Source organism: Stegastes partitus, unplaced genomic scaffold (genome assembly GCF_000690725.1).
Source record: "Stegastes partitus isolate 25-593 unplaced genomic scaffold, Stegastes_partitus-1.0.2 Scaffold454, whole genome shotgun sequence".
In the NCBI taxonomy this organism is placed as follows: domain Eukaryota; kingdom Metazoa; phylum Chordata; class Actinopteri; family Pomacentridae; genus Stegastes; species Stegastes partitus.
Genome location: NW_007578185.1, coordinates 305,478 through 327,001, shown reverse-complemented (window position 1 = coordinate 327,001; position 21,524 = coordinate 305,478). Strand labels below are relative to the sequence as shown.

Genomic DNA, 21,524 nt, shown 5'->3' with positions numbered 1-21,524 from the left:
CTTGATACATTCTGTTATTTTTTTTTTTTCTTCAAAGAGATGCGAGCTAGATAGATTCCTCCTACGCAGTCCAAATAAACAAATACAGAGAGAGGCAAAACCGGTGCCAACAGTTACAGTGATACAAGAACATTTGAAAAATAAAGTGATCGCAAAGAAATAGAAATAAACAAAACAGGAACTAAATAGAAAGAAGCAAGGGGGGAAAGTAAATATCTCTGCAAATCCTTAAATCCCAAAGGTATTCTACCTTGTTCCCCCTCCCACCCTACCTCCCTCCTTTTTTTTTTTTTTATTTTTTTTTTTTTATATCATACAGTAAAAGACATTCAGAAGAGCAGACCGGAGTGATAGAAAACACTCATGCAAAGAAAGCCTTTTTCACACATAGTCACCAACACAGGAAAATTATCTCAAACAACAGCGCTGTCAACAGTCAGTGCCTTCAGGTCTTTTAGTGGATGTTGTTATTGTTGTTTTCAGTTTGTCTACAGACTTTTGATTTGCTACCGTACTTGATAAAAATGATATGACAGACTTCACCCATTAGGCTATCAAGTCTTCTGACTAGATTGACCTCCCACTTTTTGTCCTTGGGACCTGGGGATCCAACAGTTTATTAACAACAGTCTTCGTTTCAGGACCCCCATTGACCAAAAGAAAAGTTCAGCGGGGAGGATTTCTGCAGAAGAACTGGAGCCACAGGAATGAGCTTAGGTTGATATTCCATTATATAAAAAAGGCGTGATGTTTCTTTTTTTTTGGCATCTGTTCTTACTTCTTTTAAATCTGATATATATTCTACTTTTACAATCATTTTCTATACGGCAAAACAATTAAAGAGTTTCATTCCAAAGTAAAATACCTTGAACAAAATGATGGCAGCTAGTAAAATAAAGTCTACTAAGAGGAGCTATTGAAGTCATATTACGACCTTTATTTACAAAACTGTTTTGTTTTTCGAACAATTATCTTTGATTTTGTGATAACAATGGATATAGCATTTTTTGCTATAATAAATATATAATCTTTTGGAATGAAACCCTTCAATTTTAGATTTTTTTTTTCATATGCACATTCAATCCATGTTGCATTCACTGTTGATGCAGTCTCTCAGAAGTTATTTGATATCATAAATAGAATGATCTTGCCATAGAGTCTTTTCTTTCGTTGATATATTTTTGTATATAGTGAGATTTCTACACAGACAATATGTATTTATGTGTTTATTCCTTTTCCGCGATTACAGTTCTTCTGAACGGATGACGTGGAACAGTGTAACGTTGTAGAGAACCTGGTGGCCATTGTTCCAAGCATAGAGGGCGCGGTCACGCGGGTTGTAGTCCAGCATGGAGATATGTGAGTACTTGTTCTGGAAGGCAATGTCGATGTACTCGTAGGTAGAGGAGTTGGTGGAGTAGGCGTAGTAGACCTTGGTGCCTCCTGAGTATCCATTGGTGACGTAGAGCGTGCCGCAGATCATAAAAGACTCGCCAGCACTCCTTTTGGGGTGGTTGGTGGTCCAGCTCTTGATGATCTGCAGAGTGTTGGGGTTCAGCTTGCTGATGACAATGTTCCCGGCGTTCTGGTTGGTGGCGTAGACGGCCCACAGGCCTCCCTCGTCCACCATCAGGTCAATGTCCGAGTGGCCTCCCCAGGCGTAGTGGTACGCGTTATTGAAGCCGGCGTAGTCGAGCTGTCGGGACTTGCTGATGGAGGAGGTACGGAAGTCGAACTTGATGATGACGTGGCTCTGGAACTTGTTGAAGTAAATGGAGCCGTTGTACACCACCTGACCTGTTCCTGACCACGGGTGGGGCAGCCGGTGGGACGTGAAGTTGTCTGACGTCATGAAGTCCTGCATAGACTTGTACTCCCTCACAAAGCGGTTGTTGTGGTAACCATCCATGTACCAGACCTTCGCAGCATGAGACGAAAGAGAGAGAAGAATCAGAATAAAACACTACTTCAGAGCTAGAAATCCCTATCATCATCATTCGTCAGTGAGCCTTTGTGAATATCAGAATCTTGCATGCAGATCACACAAGGAATAAATCAAATCACACTGTAAGCAAGCATCCCAATTAAGTTAGTGCTGAGACTTCCTCGAGGAGCAGACGAAGCTGAGATCCGGCAGCTTCTGAATACAAACAGTCAGGATGACAGCCGCAGGGTGGCATGCGCCAGGCCCTGCAGGGATAATGCCCATCATTCCAGATAAAAGGCCTGTCTCAGCTGCTTCGACCCAGCTTCCTGCTGGCCCCTGTGGTGGTGGGCAGTGAGCTCTGATTCTGGAGCCACTAGAGGCTCAAATACTTCCTTAGTCTCAGTGGGACTGATAGACCTGAAGCCCTCCCCTTACCTGGTTTAATGTGCTGCTGTGATTGACTTAAAAAATGATTCACATCAAGGAAGCGGGTCTCCATGGAGCCCAAAAAAAACTCTAAGATAAGGAAAAGACGAGATAAAAAGAAGTGGAGCAGGCCTGTCTGCTCCCGTCAATTACACTCATTCTTCCTTTTCTGCCCTTTGACAACGTAGCACATCTTTCATGTGTTCTGCTCAAAATGTATTAGTTTCAACTAAAAAAGTTGCCTTTCAGGATGCTAAATATAATCTTAGTCAGCAGTAAGCTTCGCCCCTGCTGATGAGAAGTTTTGAATGTATAAAAATTATACAGCCTGTGTTGTCAAAACGGCTAGCCTTCAGGAGGCAAACTGTAACTGTAAATTTACACCGCTGCTGTCCTGCATGCTGCTGATTCCTCGCAAGTTTTTATCCCCTTTACTCCCGGTGACATTGAGAGTCCTGCCTCTTATTAATGTGCCTCATAAAGCCGGAGCAGGAAGAGCATGTTCACGCTTAGCAGACAAATAAACTTTCTTTATACCCACCTCCCTCCCTTCCTTGTCCGCGGGGCAGCTTCCCGTTAAAAACCATATAGATTTATCCCTGGCATTTCATTTTAATGTGTTGTAGTAATGAAGGCAGGCCCATTTACCGAGCCAACAGGAGCCCCGCTACGCAAAGGAAAATCAGATGCAATCAGCTGATGAAATAACAGTGACCAATTAACATGGACTGTCATTACATTTCACTGCAGGAGTTGGCCTTCACCGTCAGCAAGGTCATCTCTGACTTTGGAGTCCTGCAAACTATTTGTAATGCAGATCTTCAGGTATCTGAATGAGGCGAGGGAGGAGGGGTGCAGCAGGACTGTTTTTGTCCTCTAATGTGCGCTTGATAAATAGTGTGGGGCTGTGACTAATTATTATTTCCATTAAGAACCAAGATGACATATTCAAATTAGTGCTTTTATTTGATGAACAGTTAAGAGCCTAATGGCGTTATTTAATTACTATCACAAAAGAAAATCTGAATAAACACTAGAACCAGTGAATTTTTGCTGCAAAGTGACTTAATGAGCAATCAAAATTGTGGCTTAATTCTTTGTTGCTCAACTTTTTGCTGATGACAATTCACTGCTGTTTCTGTCTGATGCGGTTTTGTAAAAATTCCCAACATATGGAACAGGCTGCTAATATGACACTGACATGCACCAATCCACCACAACCTTAACACCACTGACAGGTCAAAGGAATAATATTGATCATCTGGTTACAATGCAACCTCGGGTCCTGGCATTCATGTGGATGTTACTATGACACCTACCTAGACATGGTTGTAGACCGAGCACACCGCCCCACATGGCGGCAGCCCTCCCTGATGAATCCCTAAGTAGGATAAAGCACCGCACCACACACTAAAAACCACTCAGGAACAGCTCGAGGAGCATGCCCTCCAAACTCCCCACCTTCCAGTCTGATCAAGCATCCACAGGATTCATCCAAACAATCCAGGAAGGCCCCACCCTGCAGCCCACAGGACCCATAGGATCCACTGGCAACATCCCAGTGCAAGACACCACAGGGCGACACCATTGGCCCCATGTCTACCATGGTGGCTGATTGGGTTTACACAGTATAAAACTTAAAAAAAAACTAATATTACAACCATGTATCTGGCTCTTTTGGTCAACACGCCACTGTGTTCACCAGCTAGTTGCTAAACGTGACTGAATTTTAGATCTTTTAGCTGAAAAAGTTGCCTGCTGCTCCTGAAAACAATGCTTATGAGAGCAGTGCGAATGGACCAGAACAGTAAAGCTGTGGGCTGTAAAACAGTGTGTTGAAAGACACCCAAAGCGCTCCATTGAGCTGAGGGGAACTGCAGATTCATTCTCTTTGAGACTGTTACCACCAGCGACCACTTTCACAGTACACAAACTCAAGTAGATTTACTGTTAATACAAAAATCCCGATTAGAGGAGCTTTAAGAGTGGAGCTTTTCGCATCCACTTGTTCTGAATTGTTGACAAGCAGGGATGAAATTTAGACCAGCCGACCAAGTTAAGAACAGTAATCAGATAGTTAATTCTTTGCCCTATGAACACAGTTTCGTTGGCACCAAAAAGCCAGACTCTGTAATGAATACAGTATCATATCAGGGGAGATCCATACAACTGTGCATACCCGAGTGTCTCCTTCTGGTGCCAGAGGGTCAGTCATCCAGGAGCCGAACCTGGACCCAGACGTCTTGATGGTGATGGGGTCGCTGATGCCCGTCAGTTTGCCGCATGCTGCAAAGGAAAGAAGCGAGAATGGAACATCTACTGCTTCACCCGTTTTGGGTATTTAGACTAATTCAGAATCTATTGTGAAGGATTCATTTTTATTTACTTTAAATGCCTGAAGGATGAGGGAGCTGATGTCCGGCTCGTTGCTATGTCTCCTGCCTCTCTCTTGGCGTGATACAAGAGGTGCTTATTATTCAGTTCACACATGCTAATGCCTGTTTTACTCTCTCTGCGCGGATGTGTGAGAAAAGTGAGAGGACGAGAGAATAGGAGCGGGAGAGCCTCTGCGTATTCTGCTCCTGCGCGCAACTTGTAAGCTGCTGTAGTGTTAATTAGTGTTGATTGAGGTGTTAATGCGAATTTGACAAAACTAACACTGGGCCGTGTGTCCCTCGTGACTGAGAGCCGGTCAGATAGCTGCACCCTTTCTAATGAGCGAGCCACAGATAGGGGGTGCAGGATTTCACAGAATAACAACACTGGCGGCACATCCATTGGCGTTTCAGACGACGCTTCGCAAAGACAAAGGTCAATGAGATGATCTTGACGAGTTAATTTTTTACCACATAAATGTAATGAGTTGTCTTGATAAGCTAATTTAAGAAGCGGGACTGTGACGATGGCTCATTTTAGGTTTCCATTAGCGTCTTTCTCCGCTAAGCGTCGCATCCATTAACCCCTTTCGTTACAACCCCATTACCTCTCGTGCTCTTCATTGTTGTGAAATGTCATTTTAATCTGTAGTTACACGTTCTCCATTTAATTCCACTTTCCTCTGCTTACCCTTTGTTACCTGCCTCTCCTTTCTCTCTCGGCCACATTTCTTTCACTTCCATAATGAAACTCGCGGTTTTGCATATGTGCAGCATATGTGGCGCCTGTGAGAATGTGTGGGCCTCGCACCTCCGCGGCGGCTGAGAGACAAACACGTGGTCACATGAGCAGCATCTACTATTTCTAGTGGGGGTTGAGTCCCTTACGTAACCCTCAGTGGGATTAGAGACCACATTAATACATTGGCCATTGATTTATTTAATTCTTTTCTCTAATCATGCCTCTATCTTTAGATGACACTACTATCGCAGGCTGCTGGGGAGCCCGCTGATGGAGCTGCATTCTGGAGATGCACACATGGTCTAATCCCCTTTTGGCCTGAATTTGCCTGCATTGAAGCACAGGGCAGAGCACATGGAAAACCTAATGGGAACTGGAGCGGATATAACAAAAAACAGCACCCACCCTTAGCCCGAATAGTAAGGATTTGGATATAGAATGAGCACTTGTTTCCAGAGGCTTCTGGATGAAGGCACTGTTTTTAAATTGACAACAGTTTTGTCTATCTTACATCTAAAATTTGAATGTGGTGTTTTCGGTGCTCCTCTCGTCTGGTTTGGAGTTGACTGGGCTCAGTTAGAATGTGGTGATGTCACTTTTTTAAATTATTTTTTTTACACTGATCAGGAGTTTAAGTAAGATTTATGTAGGAGTTTTTGAGCATTAATCCAGTCATAATTAAATTACCCCTCTGAATGCCAAAACCTGCCGGCAGTTTTGAAAAGCTTATAATTATATTTGAAAATATAATTCATAACTTACGCCATGTATCTGGGCTAGAAACTGTAAAACTAGAAAGATTTGGATTTTCGGCTTTACAACAGTCTGTGAACAATAATCTGTGATATATGATTCTGACGGGGAAACTAATTAAATCATAAGCTCAGCATATTATTTAATCAGAATCCTCTTATTCTACACGTGTCATTAAAAATACTAAAAAAAAAATATGTCTGTTCATTCAAACTAGATTCTGTAAATCACAAAACATTCTGCTTGGCACAAGTGGACAGTCATGTGACAAATGTTCATGAAGGTTTTGGCTACTGGGCTGAGCTGCAGGCTGTGTTAACAAAGAGCAAACAGACAAGTGTACTAATTAAACTACTAATTAATTAAAATGTGTGGTCACATATTGACAGTATGTAGAGTCACCATTGTTTTCAAGTATTAACAGCACCTACGGACTCTGAGGTTTTCATATGTCCCTTTTTTCTTTAAAAAAAATCCACTTAAAAAACAAAACATTTATGGCATTTTAACTTTGTTGCACTGCAAAAAATACATGTTTGAGTTCTCTCTACTTCTAACCATGGTTGTGTTGTTTCCATAGAAATGCAGACTTTATATTGCAGTAAAAAGAAAAGCTCACAGGGAGTGAAATGAATGTGACAGGAGCTAAAGACGTCCATAAACTACTTGAGGTTCACACATCATTGCCTTAATTTAATGTTTAATGTTATAGAGAAATTCTTGAAATCTGATTTTCAGTTTGTCATTGCTTTGTGTTTCTTGCTGTGTTTGAGCTCTTTTTAGATGTCTCAGTGTTTCCAGATAGAAGCATTTAACTTAACTGGTACTGTGTAATGATTACCTTTTGGAATTAAAACGGCAAAAACCTTATTAAGTATAATAAACCCATTAATCTTTACTAAGGACGTAGGAGAAAGTGAAGGCAAAAAGAATAGATGAGATTGTTACTTGGCACTGAAAAAACAAATTAGTCAAACTAATTATTCATATTTTTTATTAATGTGCAACAACAGTTAACTGTTGCTTCTTGTAAAACCAGTTCAGTTTGGCAGTGTTTTGATCTAGACAATGAAATCAGGCTTTTGTACGCTGTGTCAGAACAAACAGTCATTTATCCACTCAACTGGCGTAATCACATTCTGCAGAATTTAAAATATGATTTGGGTATTGAGAAATGCTATTAACAGTTTCAAATGGCTCTTAAATGCAGACAATGTTTAGCCTTATCGATTAAATTGTGCTGAATTTTGACCGTTTTCAGACCAGTTCAGCTCGTCTAAATCTTAATTTCTGTTTAATTGACAGGGAAATTAGTTGTTAGGAACATGCCTGCTTTGTAAGGAGAGAGAGTCCAATTTTGCCTTCAGCAGATAAAATAGAGGAGAAAACACAGTGGTAGCAGAGTGGCTTATGTGCCGGAGTGACCTTCCTCCTCCATTCATCAGTATTTCAGTGTGAAGGGGCTGCATTTGCCTGAAGCTCTCCGTGGCTCCACATTGCCGGGGCACAACACAGGGTGATTTATTTATTTGATTATTGCCCAGCAAGCTGGCATGTCCTCTTGATCGATGGCCATTGTGTCCCAGCAGCCGTTGGGCTGTTAGTCTCTCCGGCACAAAACAGCTTGAAGGACAGCTCTGTGGGGACTCTAGTTACTCTCTTTCACTTTTCCTGCTCGCCTTCACTTTATCACTCTTTCTCCTTCCCCGATACCACGTTCTGTCACTTTCTCCCGTGTCTCTCTCTCTCTCTCTATTACACAAGCGTTCAAATTTCTCCTGCCCCTCTCCCCGTTTTTCTTTTTTTTTTTTTTTTTTCCTCCTGTTGTTCCTCAGATGCAAATGTGGATGGTGACCTTCGCGAGTTTAATCTCACTAACGGAGGAGTGTACTGGAGTGTGTTTGTGTGCACTATGCATGAGTGCCTCTGCAATCGTGTGAAGATGAAAGGAGTAGCCACCCTCTGTTCTGCCTGAGCCAGTCTCTCTCGGGGTGACCTCGCCTTTATCTCATCTGATCTTGCACACACGTACACACACACTAAGTAACTCCCGCAGGCCTCTGCTCTCCTATCTTTGGCAGGATGACCACAGACGCTGGAGTGGCGTGCTCACTGAACTGGGAGTAAAAACACAGAAAAGACTCCTGCACCTGGCTGGCAGGTAGCAGCAGCAGCTGGCCAGCAGAAGAAAAAAAAAAGCTGTGTATGCAGAGATAAAGACAAAAATATATATATATATAGGGAAGAAGCAACTGGTGAGCTGAGATTAAGCAGCTGTGTTTGTAGTCTATAAATTGAATGTAACTACAATCACAGTGTGGCGATCTGCTTTCCGAAAAAAAAATCACAACTGAAAGCTTTTCCCAATTTCTTCCTGTCATCGTGCACAGTGAATAATTTGAAACAGGAACACAATATACCCGTGATGTGCCTCTGTAAGTGTGTAAGTGTCTCTGCTCTTGTAAAATATCTTAGTCACTGTAGTGTGGGTGTGCATCTATTAGCACTGTGGGCTGCGACCGAGGTGTGAAGAGACTGAGGCAGGGGCTAAAAGATAAGATAAGACCGCCATGACAGGAGCTGCAAACTGAAGACCCATCAGCTCCTTGGCTCGCTTCTTCTGTATGCCGTCCATAGGTGCATGAATGTGTCTAGTTATGTATTCTAGCAGTCTGTTTCCTCACCCAAAGTCAGTAGATTCATTCGGAATTTGGCTTTAAAGCAAAATTTTGCCTAGAGGTTCAAGATATTCAAAGTCAAAAGGCAGGAAAAGCAGCATATCTCCTCAATTTGAGGAACCCAGAAAATGTCTGTGCAATGGTTTTTGGACATATGTATGCATGCATTCATCAATTTAATCAATTATAACTTTGATTTCAATAGCTTTTCTGTCATTTGATTTCAGGACTAGTGTCTTATATCGTAGTGTACAAAATAAGGCTGTCAACATATCAGACCTTCACCAAATGATAATTCATGGCCAAACTAATTTACGATGATCCTGATATTATTTATTATCCACAGAAAATTTGAAAAAAAAATAATGCCATCTGTCAAATTCACCTTTCTTCATTGTGTGTTTTCCTTTTTGGCAAACAAATGCTCAAATATTCTTGTTATATATATTTATATGTGTAGAGGTGACAAAAGTCTATCCATTACTGTATGATATGTTGTTTTTGTGTTTGAGTGCCAACCAGATATTTACAGTATTATCATGAGCATTTCTACTTTTTTGTTTTAAATATCACAGTTATTGGTAACACCAGCATATCATGACACCCCTAGAACAGAACACATGCAAAGTCCCCTAACGGACTTCATGATTGGTTTACTTTGACAAAGGAAGAATAAACCAATCATGCAGTCCGTTAGAAGGCCGGCACGCAATGAATAGAAGCATTACAAATGTCAGTGGAGAGGGTGTTCTACTGCTGTGAAATAAGCATTTGAGTGGTAGAGCATCACAGCCACCTCTGATGTTCCTGTCATGTCCTCCGCCATGTGAATATGCCTGAGCGTCTCTTTCTGGCCAGTCACAACACAGCGTGAGTCAGTGGGAGTGTTTTTGGTGCATGCACATGTTTGAAGCAAAAAGGTGTGTGCCAACAACTTTCTGTGCCTACCTAATTTTTGCATGCATGCTCGGAGTCTCTCCTCAAGATTTGACACTCTGTTGTGGAGCTCCTCGTAGTCATAGGCCCCCATCTCCTCCTGAAGTTCGCTTAGAACTGACGTCAGATTCTGGACCTCCTCCTTAAACTGCAATACCAATTTGGCATCGGCTTTGTACTCCTCCAACACTGGTATCAACGGTCTAAGCTCCTCCATTTTCGCTTTTATGGCCTGAAAGGATTAGAATAAGCTCGGTTGAGTGTCATGCGCGACAAAAGGAGACCCGCTGTCCATAAAAGAAAAGAAAAGTAGAAAAAAGAAAAAAAAAACACCTGTCTGAACCTGGCTACTCTAACTCTTTCCTGCCTCTTCACTGACATGGCGACCCCTGTTGGTGTCCGGTGTTTTTCGTGTGTGAGCTGCTGTGTTTTCGTGCGGTGCAGGTGTGCGTCTGAGCAGACAAACCCGGAGAAATATTCTCCACCCGCTGGACGAGCAGAGCAGGTGGCTCCGTCCCGGCAGTGAGCAGCCGTTAAAAAGCAAGCCCTCGGTACACCGACAACAATTGGGAAAGCTCTTTATTGGTCATCATCGTTTAAAATGCAACATCGTATTAAGGGTTACATGCTTTTACATGTCACACACAACAAAGTGTCTCGAATTTTACGTCTATAGTTTTACGTATAGATTTGTTGAGTAACCAAATATGCATAGACAAAAGCCAAAAGAAAATAAAATGAATAACAGCAATTGATAATAATAATAATAATAATAGTAATAATAATAAGAAGAATAAGAATAATAATAAGAATAATGTATTTACGTTTGAAAAAAGCTTTTAGATGGAAAACTTTGACAGCAGTAACATGCAGGAAGAGATCAGTGGTGGGTTGGTTTGGGAGAAGGGTGGGGTTTCTTAGTCTTAATGGTGCTAAAGGTAAATTAACTGTTTGACGCCCAAATGCTCTCAGTACTGTGGCCCAGTTCAGGGGAATCTGGAATTGACCTGCCTCTTCTTCCCTGTGGCTCTCTTTACATGTCTTAAAGTTAGCCCTGCAAGCAAGAAAATGACAAACTGTTGACAGGGGCTAGAGCTTGCTAACCTATCTAACAGACACACAAACAAACGCACACACACTTAGTATATGCACTTAGACAAAGTTACAGAAGATTGCGGGCATGCACTGTAATGTGGCAGCGTGAGGTTTGCAGAGCATGCACAGATGACGGGATCACACAGATGTATTAGTGCAGGTTAGATGGTGTGAACAACGGAAGCTGCTTTTGATTTAAGAGTGCAAGTGCACTTGTATTTGTGTAAGTAATTGCACACAGGGCTGGTTATTGAATACGTTTTTGGTGAGTTTGTAGCACAGAGTAACAAGGTGGCGCTGAATTGTTGTCCAAGTTGTAATGTCCACCTTGAGATGCTGATTTAAATACATTTTAGTGGCAACTTTTGGTAAATGTGGAGATGAAATGATTAATTATTTGATTATGAGAAAAATAAATGTGGACTATTTTTGATACCTGGGTAATCATGTTATTTAAAGTAGGGGTCGAACAATCTGCTTCCCCCCACCCACCCCTTTTTTTTTTTTTTTTTTAGTAATCAAAAAGACCAATAACTGACAATTGGACTCAATAAACTTTTAAAGTGAAATTAAAAATCCTGGGGTCAGAATTAAGAACAACATTTGTCCGTCAGCACTGATTGGCTGTTGCTTGGGAGGTGTAACCAATCAGATACTTCTGTGGGCGGGATATTAATAAAAAAAAAAGAGCTGGATGCAAAAGCAGCACATTTTAAGATTCATTTTAAAACATTTTAATCTTAAAATGTGCAATTCTCATGAATTAATCAAAAAAAATAAGGATTATCAGGAAAATGCTGAATATTAGGTCTGATAATCAGTCAGGCCAATAAACAGTCCAGTAGTGTTTCAAGCAAAAAATAATAATTAAAAAAAAAAAGCCAAAAGTTAACTGCTTCTGGGTTTTTTAGTTGCAGAGACTTTCTGTTTATTAAAATTTTATTTTTATTTATTTAGCTTTATTTTGGTCAGTTTTGGTTAAAATACACTGAGGCAATAATTGGCACATTAATCACTGTAATTGCAGCTGTGGCCAAATTTTTTTTTTTAATTTAAAAAAAGATTTTATAGTAAAGTATACAATACCCTGCTGTATTTGATAAAATATTAATTAAAGTTTCATCTGGTTCAGTGAATCTCTAGGGAAAACTGCCTGGAGTCTTTAATGTCTACAAGTAGTTCTAAAGAAAGTGTGTCCAGAGATCTTTGTGCTCGCTGCACAAGGTACCACTCTGAGTGCACACACCACTCCCCAGGGATGTTTTATTTGTAATAAACATAAGCTGTCTCATTAAATCGTCATCTTCCTAAGCTGATTTAGGATGCTATCAGTATACTACATGGTTTTATTATGTGAGTTGGTGTGAAATAGGGATATGAATTGTTGTCGGATTTATGTATCCGTTTATTTTACCTCTTTAATTATGCATGCTTTATGGATTTCTTGGTATGCAGTATGGTGGGTTGGGCAACTCTGAACCCTCTCCACAGTGGAAACACACAAACACAAAATGGCTGTTTCTAATGAGCTACGGAGCAGCTATGAAGGGATGGCGGGTTGGGTCAATGGCTCAACAAACTGGCTCCGTACCTTGTATTGCTTGGCGATGTTCTGCTTGTGGTTCTCCTCCACCTGCCTGAACTTGGTCTCCAGACCACGGAGCTGAACCTCCATCTTCTCTACATACTGCAGGTCCCTCTGGGTACGCTGGTCCAGCACCTGGATGGACTGGGTCATGTTCTGGACCTGGGATTGCCATAAGGACACGTTAGCCTGTCTGTATTCGTCGTGGTGTAATCTGAGCATGAGACATAGTAGAAACTCAACAGACTTTCAATATGCTTTTTTTTTTTTTGACTTGGCATTCTTCTTGCAGTGATTCACAAATTCTTACATCAGGCCAACTAGTCAGGGGCCTCAGACACATGGTGCAAGTGTAGAATGCATACTGTTAAGACATTTGTTGTCTCCAAACTGTTTCGCTCCGGAAACTCCAGAAACGTGACTCATCTGCTATTTATTCAGGCGAGATCTGTTGATGTCTCTACGTTCTGGCTGGTTATGTGAATAAGCTAATTAGCATCACTTTGGATTATCTCCATTTTTGGATTAAAGGGAGTTTCATTTTAATAAATACGCTTAAATGTTCAATTTGCGTAAGAGTGGCAGCCTTAGCTCAAAGTCCATGGGTATTGAGCTAGATTGCATCATTAGATATGTTGCTTTGGATGTATGCAGCACAATAGAAACTCTCAGAGTCAGTGTATAGCTGCCTCCCATGATGCCTTGGGTTTCCAGGGAGCTCATTAGAGCTTGATTTCTATTCTTGTCCAACAGGCAGAGAGGTGATTGGAAGACCACAAACACTGTTAAGCCTTTCTGCGTGTTCTTTGTGCATGAAAGACGTAAAAAATGACTCAAGGTGGTTACTCCGTGCCACTTTGATTGCCGAGGAGTTAAGCGATAATTACCTTCTCCAGCAGCTGCCTCAGTTGTTTGGTGCGAGCATCCCGTGAGCACATGGACTGCTGGGGCGCCACCACAGTGCAGACACACCGTCCCTCGCTATCCTGGGCCGAACTGTACACCTGCCACGACTCCTCTGGGTTTGCTGGCAACACCTGAGTAACAAAAGGAGCGGAGAAACGGTGACAAAAATGGAATAGGTGGGACAGCAACGATGGGAGGGCGAAGGGTGACACATCCTCGTGCTTGTCTGCGAAAATGACAAAGGAGGACACTTAGCTGAGATTCGCCCTTTGAGTGTTGTGCGCTTTGCTTGATGCCGGAGCTCCATCTGGACACCACAAAAGCACCAGGCTCCACCCATTCTGCACTATCACACTGTATGTTTTAAAGCCACACAAAGGGAGGGAAACGCAGCCAATCGCAACAGCTGAGGCTACTCTCATTATTCAGTGGGGTTGTGGAAGCTCAGGAGTATAATGCGTGACGTCAGGGAAGAACAAGGCAACACCGAGTACCCAGACCTTCTGATGGACGAGACCGAGGAGGTGACTTTGAGGAAGATATTCATCACAGCATCAGCGATAAAAATCAGTGGACAGACCTACTGATTGTTTCAATTAGCGAGAGGGGGGTGACTTCACAGAATCCAAAAGCAGCAGCAATCACGCTGGCTGTCAGCCGGCTGCAGTTTCTAGCAAAAGATGTGCTGACAAGACAAAGAAAACCTGCGTAGCCTCCTACTCAGTTTGCACGACTACACTTATGGTCAAATAAAATTCCAGGAGTCTTGCATCTGGAAAACTGCACGAATCTTCTCAAAAGCATGAAATAAACATCAAGGAAGATGTTACTTCACTGCATCTATTGCTTTTATTAATGCAGTTGCTTCCAACCTGCATTGTTCTGATTTCATTGCCACCTTCCATTTGACCAAGCCCGTACAGTATCATCTCTGGCACAGAAGCTGCTCCCAATCTGCCAGCATCCTGACGGAGAGAAGCTTCATTTTGACTCTCTAACAGTGCCTTGGCTTTGAGCGCCTCTCCATTCACACACACTCACCGTGAAATGAAGAATGAGGACTCCCTGCTGTTTCACAGGAAAGACACACCACAGCTTTCACCATTTTTTTTTTTTCTTTTTTCCTGTCAATCTCCTAATTTTCCATCACGGATCTCTTATTTATATCAGCATCAGAGAGGGAAATAAAATAACCAACTGAGAACTTTCCACTCGGTGCAGCAGCCCAGTGGCAGCTGGAGCAACATCAAACGCAAGAAGAAGAATCTATGATGCCTCTCCAAGTCTTTTACTTTTGCATGCGCCTGGCAAGCGCATGACAGAAATCCTAACTCTAAATTATGAACCAAACGCACCAGAGCGCGCACATATGCTGCCTATATTTGGACTGCAATTTACCAGCAACACTTTCATTCAGAAAAAAAAATGAAAACCCAACCAGGCGCAGGGGTTATGTGAAACTTACTCCTGTACTCCGGTCTGGATACCCTCCCTGTGCCGCCGTGAGCTTGGTAGTATTGAGCCCCACCAGAGAGGGGAGGGTCTGCGACATCCAGTTGGTAATCATCGCCATGGTGCTAAGCACGACGCCGATCTTCAGCAAAGGCACCGACATCTTTGCGCTTTGCTTGGACTTTATTTAAGCCGTCTTCATTCTACAGACTCCGGAGAGAAACAAGGAAGGCGAGTCATGTTGCCCAGAGAAGCCTGATGTTTCACCCGGGACTCCGGCTTGGCTGGTCTTTTTTTGGACATCTCCAAGGAAGCAGTGGCGGCGGACGGACGCGGTGCTGGAGACCGAAACGGGAAGGTCGGAGGACGGAGATGAAAACTGCAACACTTGATCCAGTGCAAGGTAAAAGAAGGGGGTTCAAAAAACCGAGAGCGGCTGCTGGGAAACGTCCTCCGGATAGCTCCTCTTTCTGCGTTGTCCCGCACACTGCTGCCTCTCCAGCTCACCGTTACTATTTCGTTCACGCCCGACGGTCCGCCTCCTGCCTTGGTGCGCTCTGTGATTAAGTGCCACTGACTACACACACAGGCGGCTCCAAATGGATGTGAGGAGAAAGGAGGAGGTACTACGGATCTATCTATATCCCCAGACGCAATGATGTCAGCCAGGTTGGGGTCCGCTCATGGTAATATCTTGGATTGCGCCTGAGTCGCCCATAGTTGCCCGACACAGACTGTCCCCCCTGAGGGCAGGAGCAGTGCGGCTGAGGTCGGCCAACAATGATGCTGAGGGATTATTTATAGGGGACAATGTCATTTCTTTCTCCACTGGCCCAACAGGAGAGAAGGCTGTGTGGCACAGGAGCGCACCCTGCTCGGATCATGGTAAAGCTCGTCCTTTTCACTCCAACAATCAGTGCAATGTGTGACTGCTCAGTCCTGCACGTCAAAAAAATACAAAAAAATAAAACTCACAGGACACTCGTGCAGGATGTCGCATTGCAATGGCAGCGAGCTGGTAGGAGCTCAGAATATGTTTTATTGATGGGATGCTGAATGCCTTCAGCTCGATCAAAGCACTGAGCTTTTAATTCGTGAGACTCTGGCGCCATCGTGTAGCTGATTTTGGCGTTGCTGAAATCAAAAGAGGAGGGGTTTTTAAAATGCAAGCCCATAACATAAAAAATAGATGTTTGAAAAAAAAAATCAAGAGAGTTAGCGTGAGTTAGAGTTAGTTTTCACTTTTACACGTGGAGTTCTTTGGACACTCTGTGCGTTTGCATGTGGAGTTTGGTGCCTGTTTCCATTCAGAGTTACATCTTACACTGTTGGCTTGTTTATTTTGACAGCAAAGCGTGCAAAGAGGAGACAAACAATGACTTTATCTGCTGCCTAAAAGTCTCCATCAAACAGCCTGTTGGGATGTGCTGCAGCCTGTGGGCTAAATTGCAGCACTGCATGATACATGAGGCCCCCAGAATAGCAGGAGGGGCTCTGAGTTCACAGCTATTTCTGTCTGCTCCATAATGCACTTTTCTGGTAAACTGAAAGATGGAGGGAAAGTTTGTGCTCCCTGCTGATTTGTATTTGTCCTGCCCTCCCTTACTCTCTCTCTGTCTCTCTGACCTCTCTGACTTCTCTTATCTCTTCTTCATGGCCTCTGAGGTGAGAGCTCAGTGGTGATGGCTTCACAGATTACAGTGAAGTATTGACGGGGGTCAGATCACTGCTGTGCTCTGCCGTCCAGTCTTGTGTAATACGGTGCAGTTCAGTAAAGCGCAGCAGGGCTCTCTAATGGCAAAAGCTTTTTAAAATGGATATAGCCTAATGTGGATCCCATTTGATTCCAAAACAGGTGAGCCAGAAGTTAGACGTTTTAATACAGAGCGCTCATCATTTAATGGAAAACCACTGGAGCACTGATAAAAGACGCACGATTCAGTCAATCACTTGTCAGACGCTTTTTTTTTTTCATCAAGAGTGATTGATAGGGAGATTTATAAATTAAACACTTTCATTAGAAATGCATACAGCTCTTTTTGCACAAGGATCAAGTAGAGCTTTGCAAAGAAATCCGACGTGGAGACAGAATGGAAGCACTCTGATATAATAAGAATGTGTCATAGAGATGTTGCTCAATTTATAGTTTTTTGTTTTAAGAACGTGTTATTTTCTCACAGCGTAAGATACAAATCATGATTTAAGGTGTGGGTGAAGGGTGTGGATGCATCTGAGCAAACAAGCAGGCAACACAAGTCAATATCACAAAAGAAACAACAAACAGGAGCTTCTGAAATTACCACAAATTGAACATTAGCGCCACATAAAAAGCCATATTCCTGACTAAGGTGTGGTGCTATAGTGGACAGACACTTCTATTGTATGTCTACAGCAGGATAAGCACCCCGTCACATTCACTATCCAGTGTAATAAGTGTTCATAAAGCAGCGAAAAATCACATTTCCAGCCTGCGAGTGCACTACAAAATGCACCGTACCTCCACCTACTCTTCTTCTGCTCGCGTTCTCTCCCTCCCTCCCTCTCTCTCTCCACCCCTTCCTTTGCGTCGTCGCTCAGCCAGCCATACTGAATAATAAATAGCTTCAACCCCAGCTGCCAATCACACCACGCATATTGCAATTCAGCTCCACTCCGGTTCAGTTTCTCACATAAAAACCCGATTGTTTTTTTGGTTTCTTACATTCCAAAAGAAATAATAATAATAAAAATCCTCTAAAACGTTCCCCTTTGCAGGAGCTTTTTGAGTTTAAACTTGAGCAGCATAGAGGTGGACATGTTGACAAAGTAGATGTTGTTGGTTTTTTTAATGTGAATTCCAAGATTGATGCTATTTTTTATTTAAACCCCCGCACATTCATATTTAATTACTAATCAGGCATGCATACAAGCCTACAAGCTTAGCGTGTGCTGGTGTTTCACGGTCATTTTCTCTAGGCTGATTGTTTGTAGGGTGAGTTATGGGATGTATGTTGCGTGGTGGCAAAGAGGGGGCTCTGGCAGCACCATCTGTTTAGTCAGGTGTCAGGGAGATGCTTTAGGATGTGGGCCTGCAGCCATGGGGGAGCCGCTAGGTGAGGAACAGATGCCATTCTGGCTGCTTACTATTCTTCCCTGCGTAAACGCCGGGCAAATCCTTCAGCGGAGGGGATAGAGGTGAATGAATGTGGGCAGAATTAAAGAGGAGAGGGTGCCACTAATCAGGCGTCTCCCCGCTCCTTAGGCCAGATGTTAAGAAGAGAGCCGCAGCTGCCTCGCTCCGTCTGAAACTGTGCGAGACTTCTCGAGCAAGGTGGTTAATGTGGTCATTAAGAGGGCGTTACTGTTCTGCATCAGCAGTCGAGGCCATACTGCATGGGTGGCTTTTTTTTTTTTTTTTCCTGATGAGTAATCTGGCAATAAAAAGGCTCTCTTGTGTCTCGATACACCTCTCACTTTTTTTTTTCTATCTTTCTTCAAACTGAGATGAGATGTGGAGAGGCCTTTCTTCTCAGAGTGCTGTGGGTTTGTGTACAGCAGAGGCCGTACAAATAGAGCCTGTCAGTGTATCTTGTCTTTTCTGTTCGCCTGAAAGGGGAGCAGACGGGTAAGGCTCGTGGACTAATATCGACTTACCTTCAAGCAGGCGACACGCACTCTCAGGTCATCAGGCTGTCACTGTAACGTGGGCCCTGACCTGCGCCGCTCCGAGCGGCTGTCATGAAACCCCGAAGTGAAACCAGCTTTCTTCTCCCACTTCCCCTTCCTCTGACTGATGGCTTCCATCAATCTGTGCAAATAGCCCCATTGTTCAATGGTGTCAGCGTTTTCGTGCACTCTGCAGCTGCACTGTGTCCACTTCTGATTACAGGCATTACAACTTGTAGCCTCACTATGAAAACATTTTCATTCTAAAAACTGTGTATGGGGTTACAGCTTTGTTAAAAAGACAAATCAAACTCCATGTGAATGTCAAAACCAAGCTGTTGCTCTCGCAGCCACACCGGCGTTTCTCATAAATTTGCGGAAATCAATCACTGGCATATTTCTGTCAAGGCAATATTACGCCAATATTGTTCTAACACGTTGGTTATCAGGGCCAGCGAGGGGTTTGCAGCAGCCTACTTCCAACACGTGTATTGAGTTTGTCACTTGGAGTATATCACAGATCCATGGGACCTGATATTAATTTATTGATAGTACCTCAGTGCCACATTTGATTTTTTATTTTTTTTTTATCCTCCTCCGCCTCCAATTACCAGCCACAATTGGATTCACATAACAGCATAGCACATGAAATATGACTTTGTGACTCAAGCAAGGGCAATTAAATCATCAAATTCTTCAGTCCAGCGGTGACAGGGGCCTGGCAGTAAATAAATACCACCTCCCTCACTGTGTCTCCACAGCCTGCTGTTCATTTATAAAAGGAGCAGTTTAATACAACAGTGGCTGCTGCATGTGTTGCAAATGACATGAGGTCATTACTGGAGGATTATACATATTTCATTGATGGTAATTTATTTTTTGTGTTTACATTGCTGGACTAAATGTCCTCTCCCCTCCACACAGCCAGTCACAGTGTGGTCACTGAGCATGCTCAAAGTGAGACACTGCATTTGATTGTGGAGGAGTCCCGGTTTGCAACACTAAAGAGCAACAGCCCACCACTGAATCCTCTATTTAAAGGGGAACACATTGCACTAAGAATATCGCTGCAGTTGATGACCATTTGCTAATGAGGGAATTGACCGATCATGCAATCTTTTATCCCCCCCCACCTCTTCTTCCTCTTCCTCTTCCTCCTCCCCTTCAATATCTGGCCCGGTTTGGTTTGGCGGAGAAACGGAACCAAGAGGAAGAGGAGGGTGATGGTGATGGTGAGGGTGAGGGGGGCTTCTATCCGTGTAAAAAACACACAATTTCCACATCATGTAATCCCGCCCGTTAATCTGTTTAAGCGGGAGGGCTAATTCAGCGGGGCTCTTTATGCGAGGTAACCCGGGTAATCTGTCCGTCTCTTCGCGGATGCCCGGGCCAATTAATTTTAATATTATTATTATTTTTGTTGAAAGGAAAAAATAAAAATAAACACAAGAGGTGGAAAATGGCGTTAAAAAAAAAAAAAAAAAAAAAGAACCTACTTGGGTGAGTTCTGTGCCCATGAAGATGAGGAGAATCAGAGTGAGGAGCTTGCTCGCTGGCTGCATCTCTTGCCTCCGGTGTGCGGACCAGCAGCGGTCTCACATGCAGATCCAGTCCCTTTGCGTCCCCACAGCAGTCCTCTCTGTCGGCGCTCTTCTCTCTGGCTTTTTTTTTTTTTTTTTCTTAGTGCGCTGCAATTCTTTTCTTATTCTAATTATTAATTATTTTTTTTAATCCCTCAGCAGCCCGGCAGCAGAAAGCGGTATAAAAATCTGTTTGGCGGAATCGTCTCCGTGCATGTTCAGTTCATATCGGGAGCCTATCTTCGGTGCCTCTCCTCCCCTCCGGTCGTGGCCGATACTTATTTATCGCTGCGACGGACCGCTCCTGGTGAACATTGGGGCTGGATAGACGCGCGAAAGAAAAAAAGACACACCACGCTCGCATGCACGGAGATAAAGCTTCACTCTGATATTGCCAAAAGTTTACCTCCCCGCCTCAAGCTGCCGTATAAGCTCTCGATGGAGGAAAAAAAAAAAAAAAAAAAAAAAAAAGGGAGAGTGACGGCGCTGTTCATGGTGCTGAAAGCGGATGTTGCATCGGGCAGAGAGGGAGATTCAAACTGGCAGCAGGCACAGAGAGGAGAGAGGAGGTCCACAGCTATCAGGTCCACAGCTATCAGGTCCAGAACCAGCAGGTCCACAATTATCAGGTCCAGAGCCAGCAGGTCCACAACTATCAGGTCCACAGCCAGCAGGTCCAGAACCAGCAGGTCCACAACTATCAGGTCCATAACCAGCAGGTCCAGAACCAGCAGGTCCATAACCAGCAGGTCCACAGCCAGCAGGTCCACAATCAGCAGGTCCACAACCAGCAGGTCCACTACCCGGTAGTCTGAAGGGGTCAGGGACCTCTGTACTGCTGGGTCAGCTGCATGGGTGAAGGATAAAAGTCTGATTTGATCATCTGAATAAATCTTTTAGCGTCTAAGCAGCGTTTTAATGGCTTCAGTGGTATCAACTCAATAATGTGGCCAATTTAAACTTTTTCTTTTTTGTACATGTTGATTTTTTTATGTATTTAATTTTTGCTATTAAAGTTTTTTTTTTGTTTGTTTTGTTTTTTAAAGTTTTCTCACCACTTCTGCCACAAAAAGAAAAAAAAAATAAATTTAAAAAATCACCAATTTAGGTTAAACTTAACATAATTATTTTGCATGAACACAATTTTGTGTGTAATCTAAATCAAATTTTTTAATAATTTTTTTGTCATTTAAGTTTATCTTAATGCATTTATGTAAAAACGGGGTTGCAAAACACAAAAATCAAAAATTCCTATTTAATGATTTGGTTAAACCCTTTAAATCATAAAGATTTGTTTTTGATGGCTTGAGTTACGTCAACTCAATGTTCAATTTAAACTCAAATTTCTGCATTTGCTTATTCTATTTTTTTGGAGAAGGGGTTCTTTTCTTTACACCATTTATCACAAGATAAAAATTCTAATT

General features: G+C 42.9%; 1 protein-coding gene across 3 annotated transcripts; it reads right to left on the bottom strand.

Moving 5' to 3' along the window:
- Nucleotides 1-978: 978 nt before the first annotated feature.
- Nucleotides 979-20,531, bottom strand: LOC103360606 (noelin). 3 transcript variants are annotated; one of them, XM_008286426.1, is made up of 6 exons: nucleotides 20,017-20,531; nucleotides 13,405-13,554; nucleotides 12,524-12,679; nucleotides 9,850-10,069; nucleotides 4,533-4,639; nucleotides 979-1,918 (listed from the first exon to the last, which is right to left on the bottom strand). In XM_008286426.1, exons 1-6 carry the CDS (start codon nucleotides 20,080-20,082, stop codon nucleotides 1,244-1,246), a joined length of 1,374 nt encoding a protein of 457 aa, XP_008284648.1. In that variant the 5' UTR covers nucleotides 20,083-20,531; the 3' UTR covers nucleotides 979-1,243. The 3 variants fall into 3 exon arrangements, with proteins under 3 accessions (XP_008284648.1, XP_008284647.1, XP_008284646.1); XM_008286425.1 differs by lacking the exon at nucleotides 20,017-20,531 and adding an exon at nucleotides 14,889-15,292; XM_008286424.1 differs by lacking the exons at nucleotides 979-1,918; nucleotides 4,533-4,639; nucleotides 9,850-10,069 and adding an exon at nucleotides 10,400-10,891.
- Between the last annotated feature and the right edge of the window lie 993 nt (nucleotides 20,532-21,524).

What these genes read in the sequence shown, in the direction of transcription:
- LOC103360606 (XM_008286425.1), bottom strand. Translation starts at nt 15,038, where the DNA reads ATGTCGGTGCCTTTGCTGAAGATCGGCGTCGTGCTTAGCACCATGGCG. An exon ending in AGCATGCATGCAAAAATTAG is followed by an intron (nt 4,640 to 9,849) that starts GTAGGCACAGAA and finishes TTTCCTTTGCAG; the next exon opens with CATGCGGCAAACTGACGGGC. An exon ending in CACCAGAAGGAGACACTCGG is followed by an intron (nt 1,919 to 4,532) that starts GTATGCACAGTT and finishes CATGCTGCGAAG; the next exon opens with GTCTGGTACATGGATGGTTA.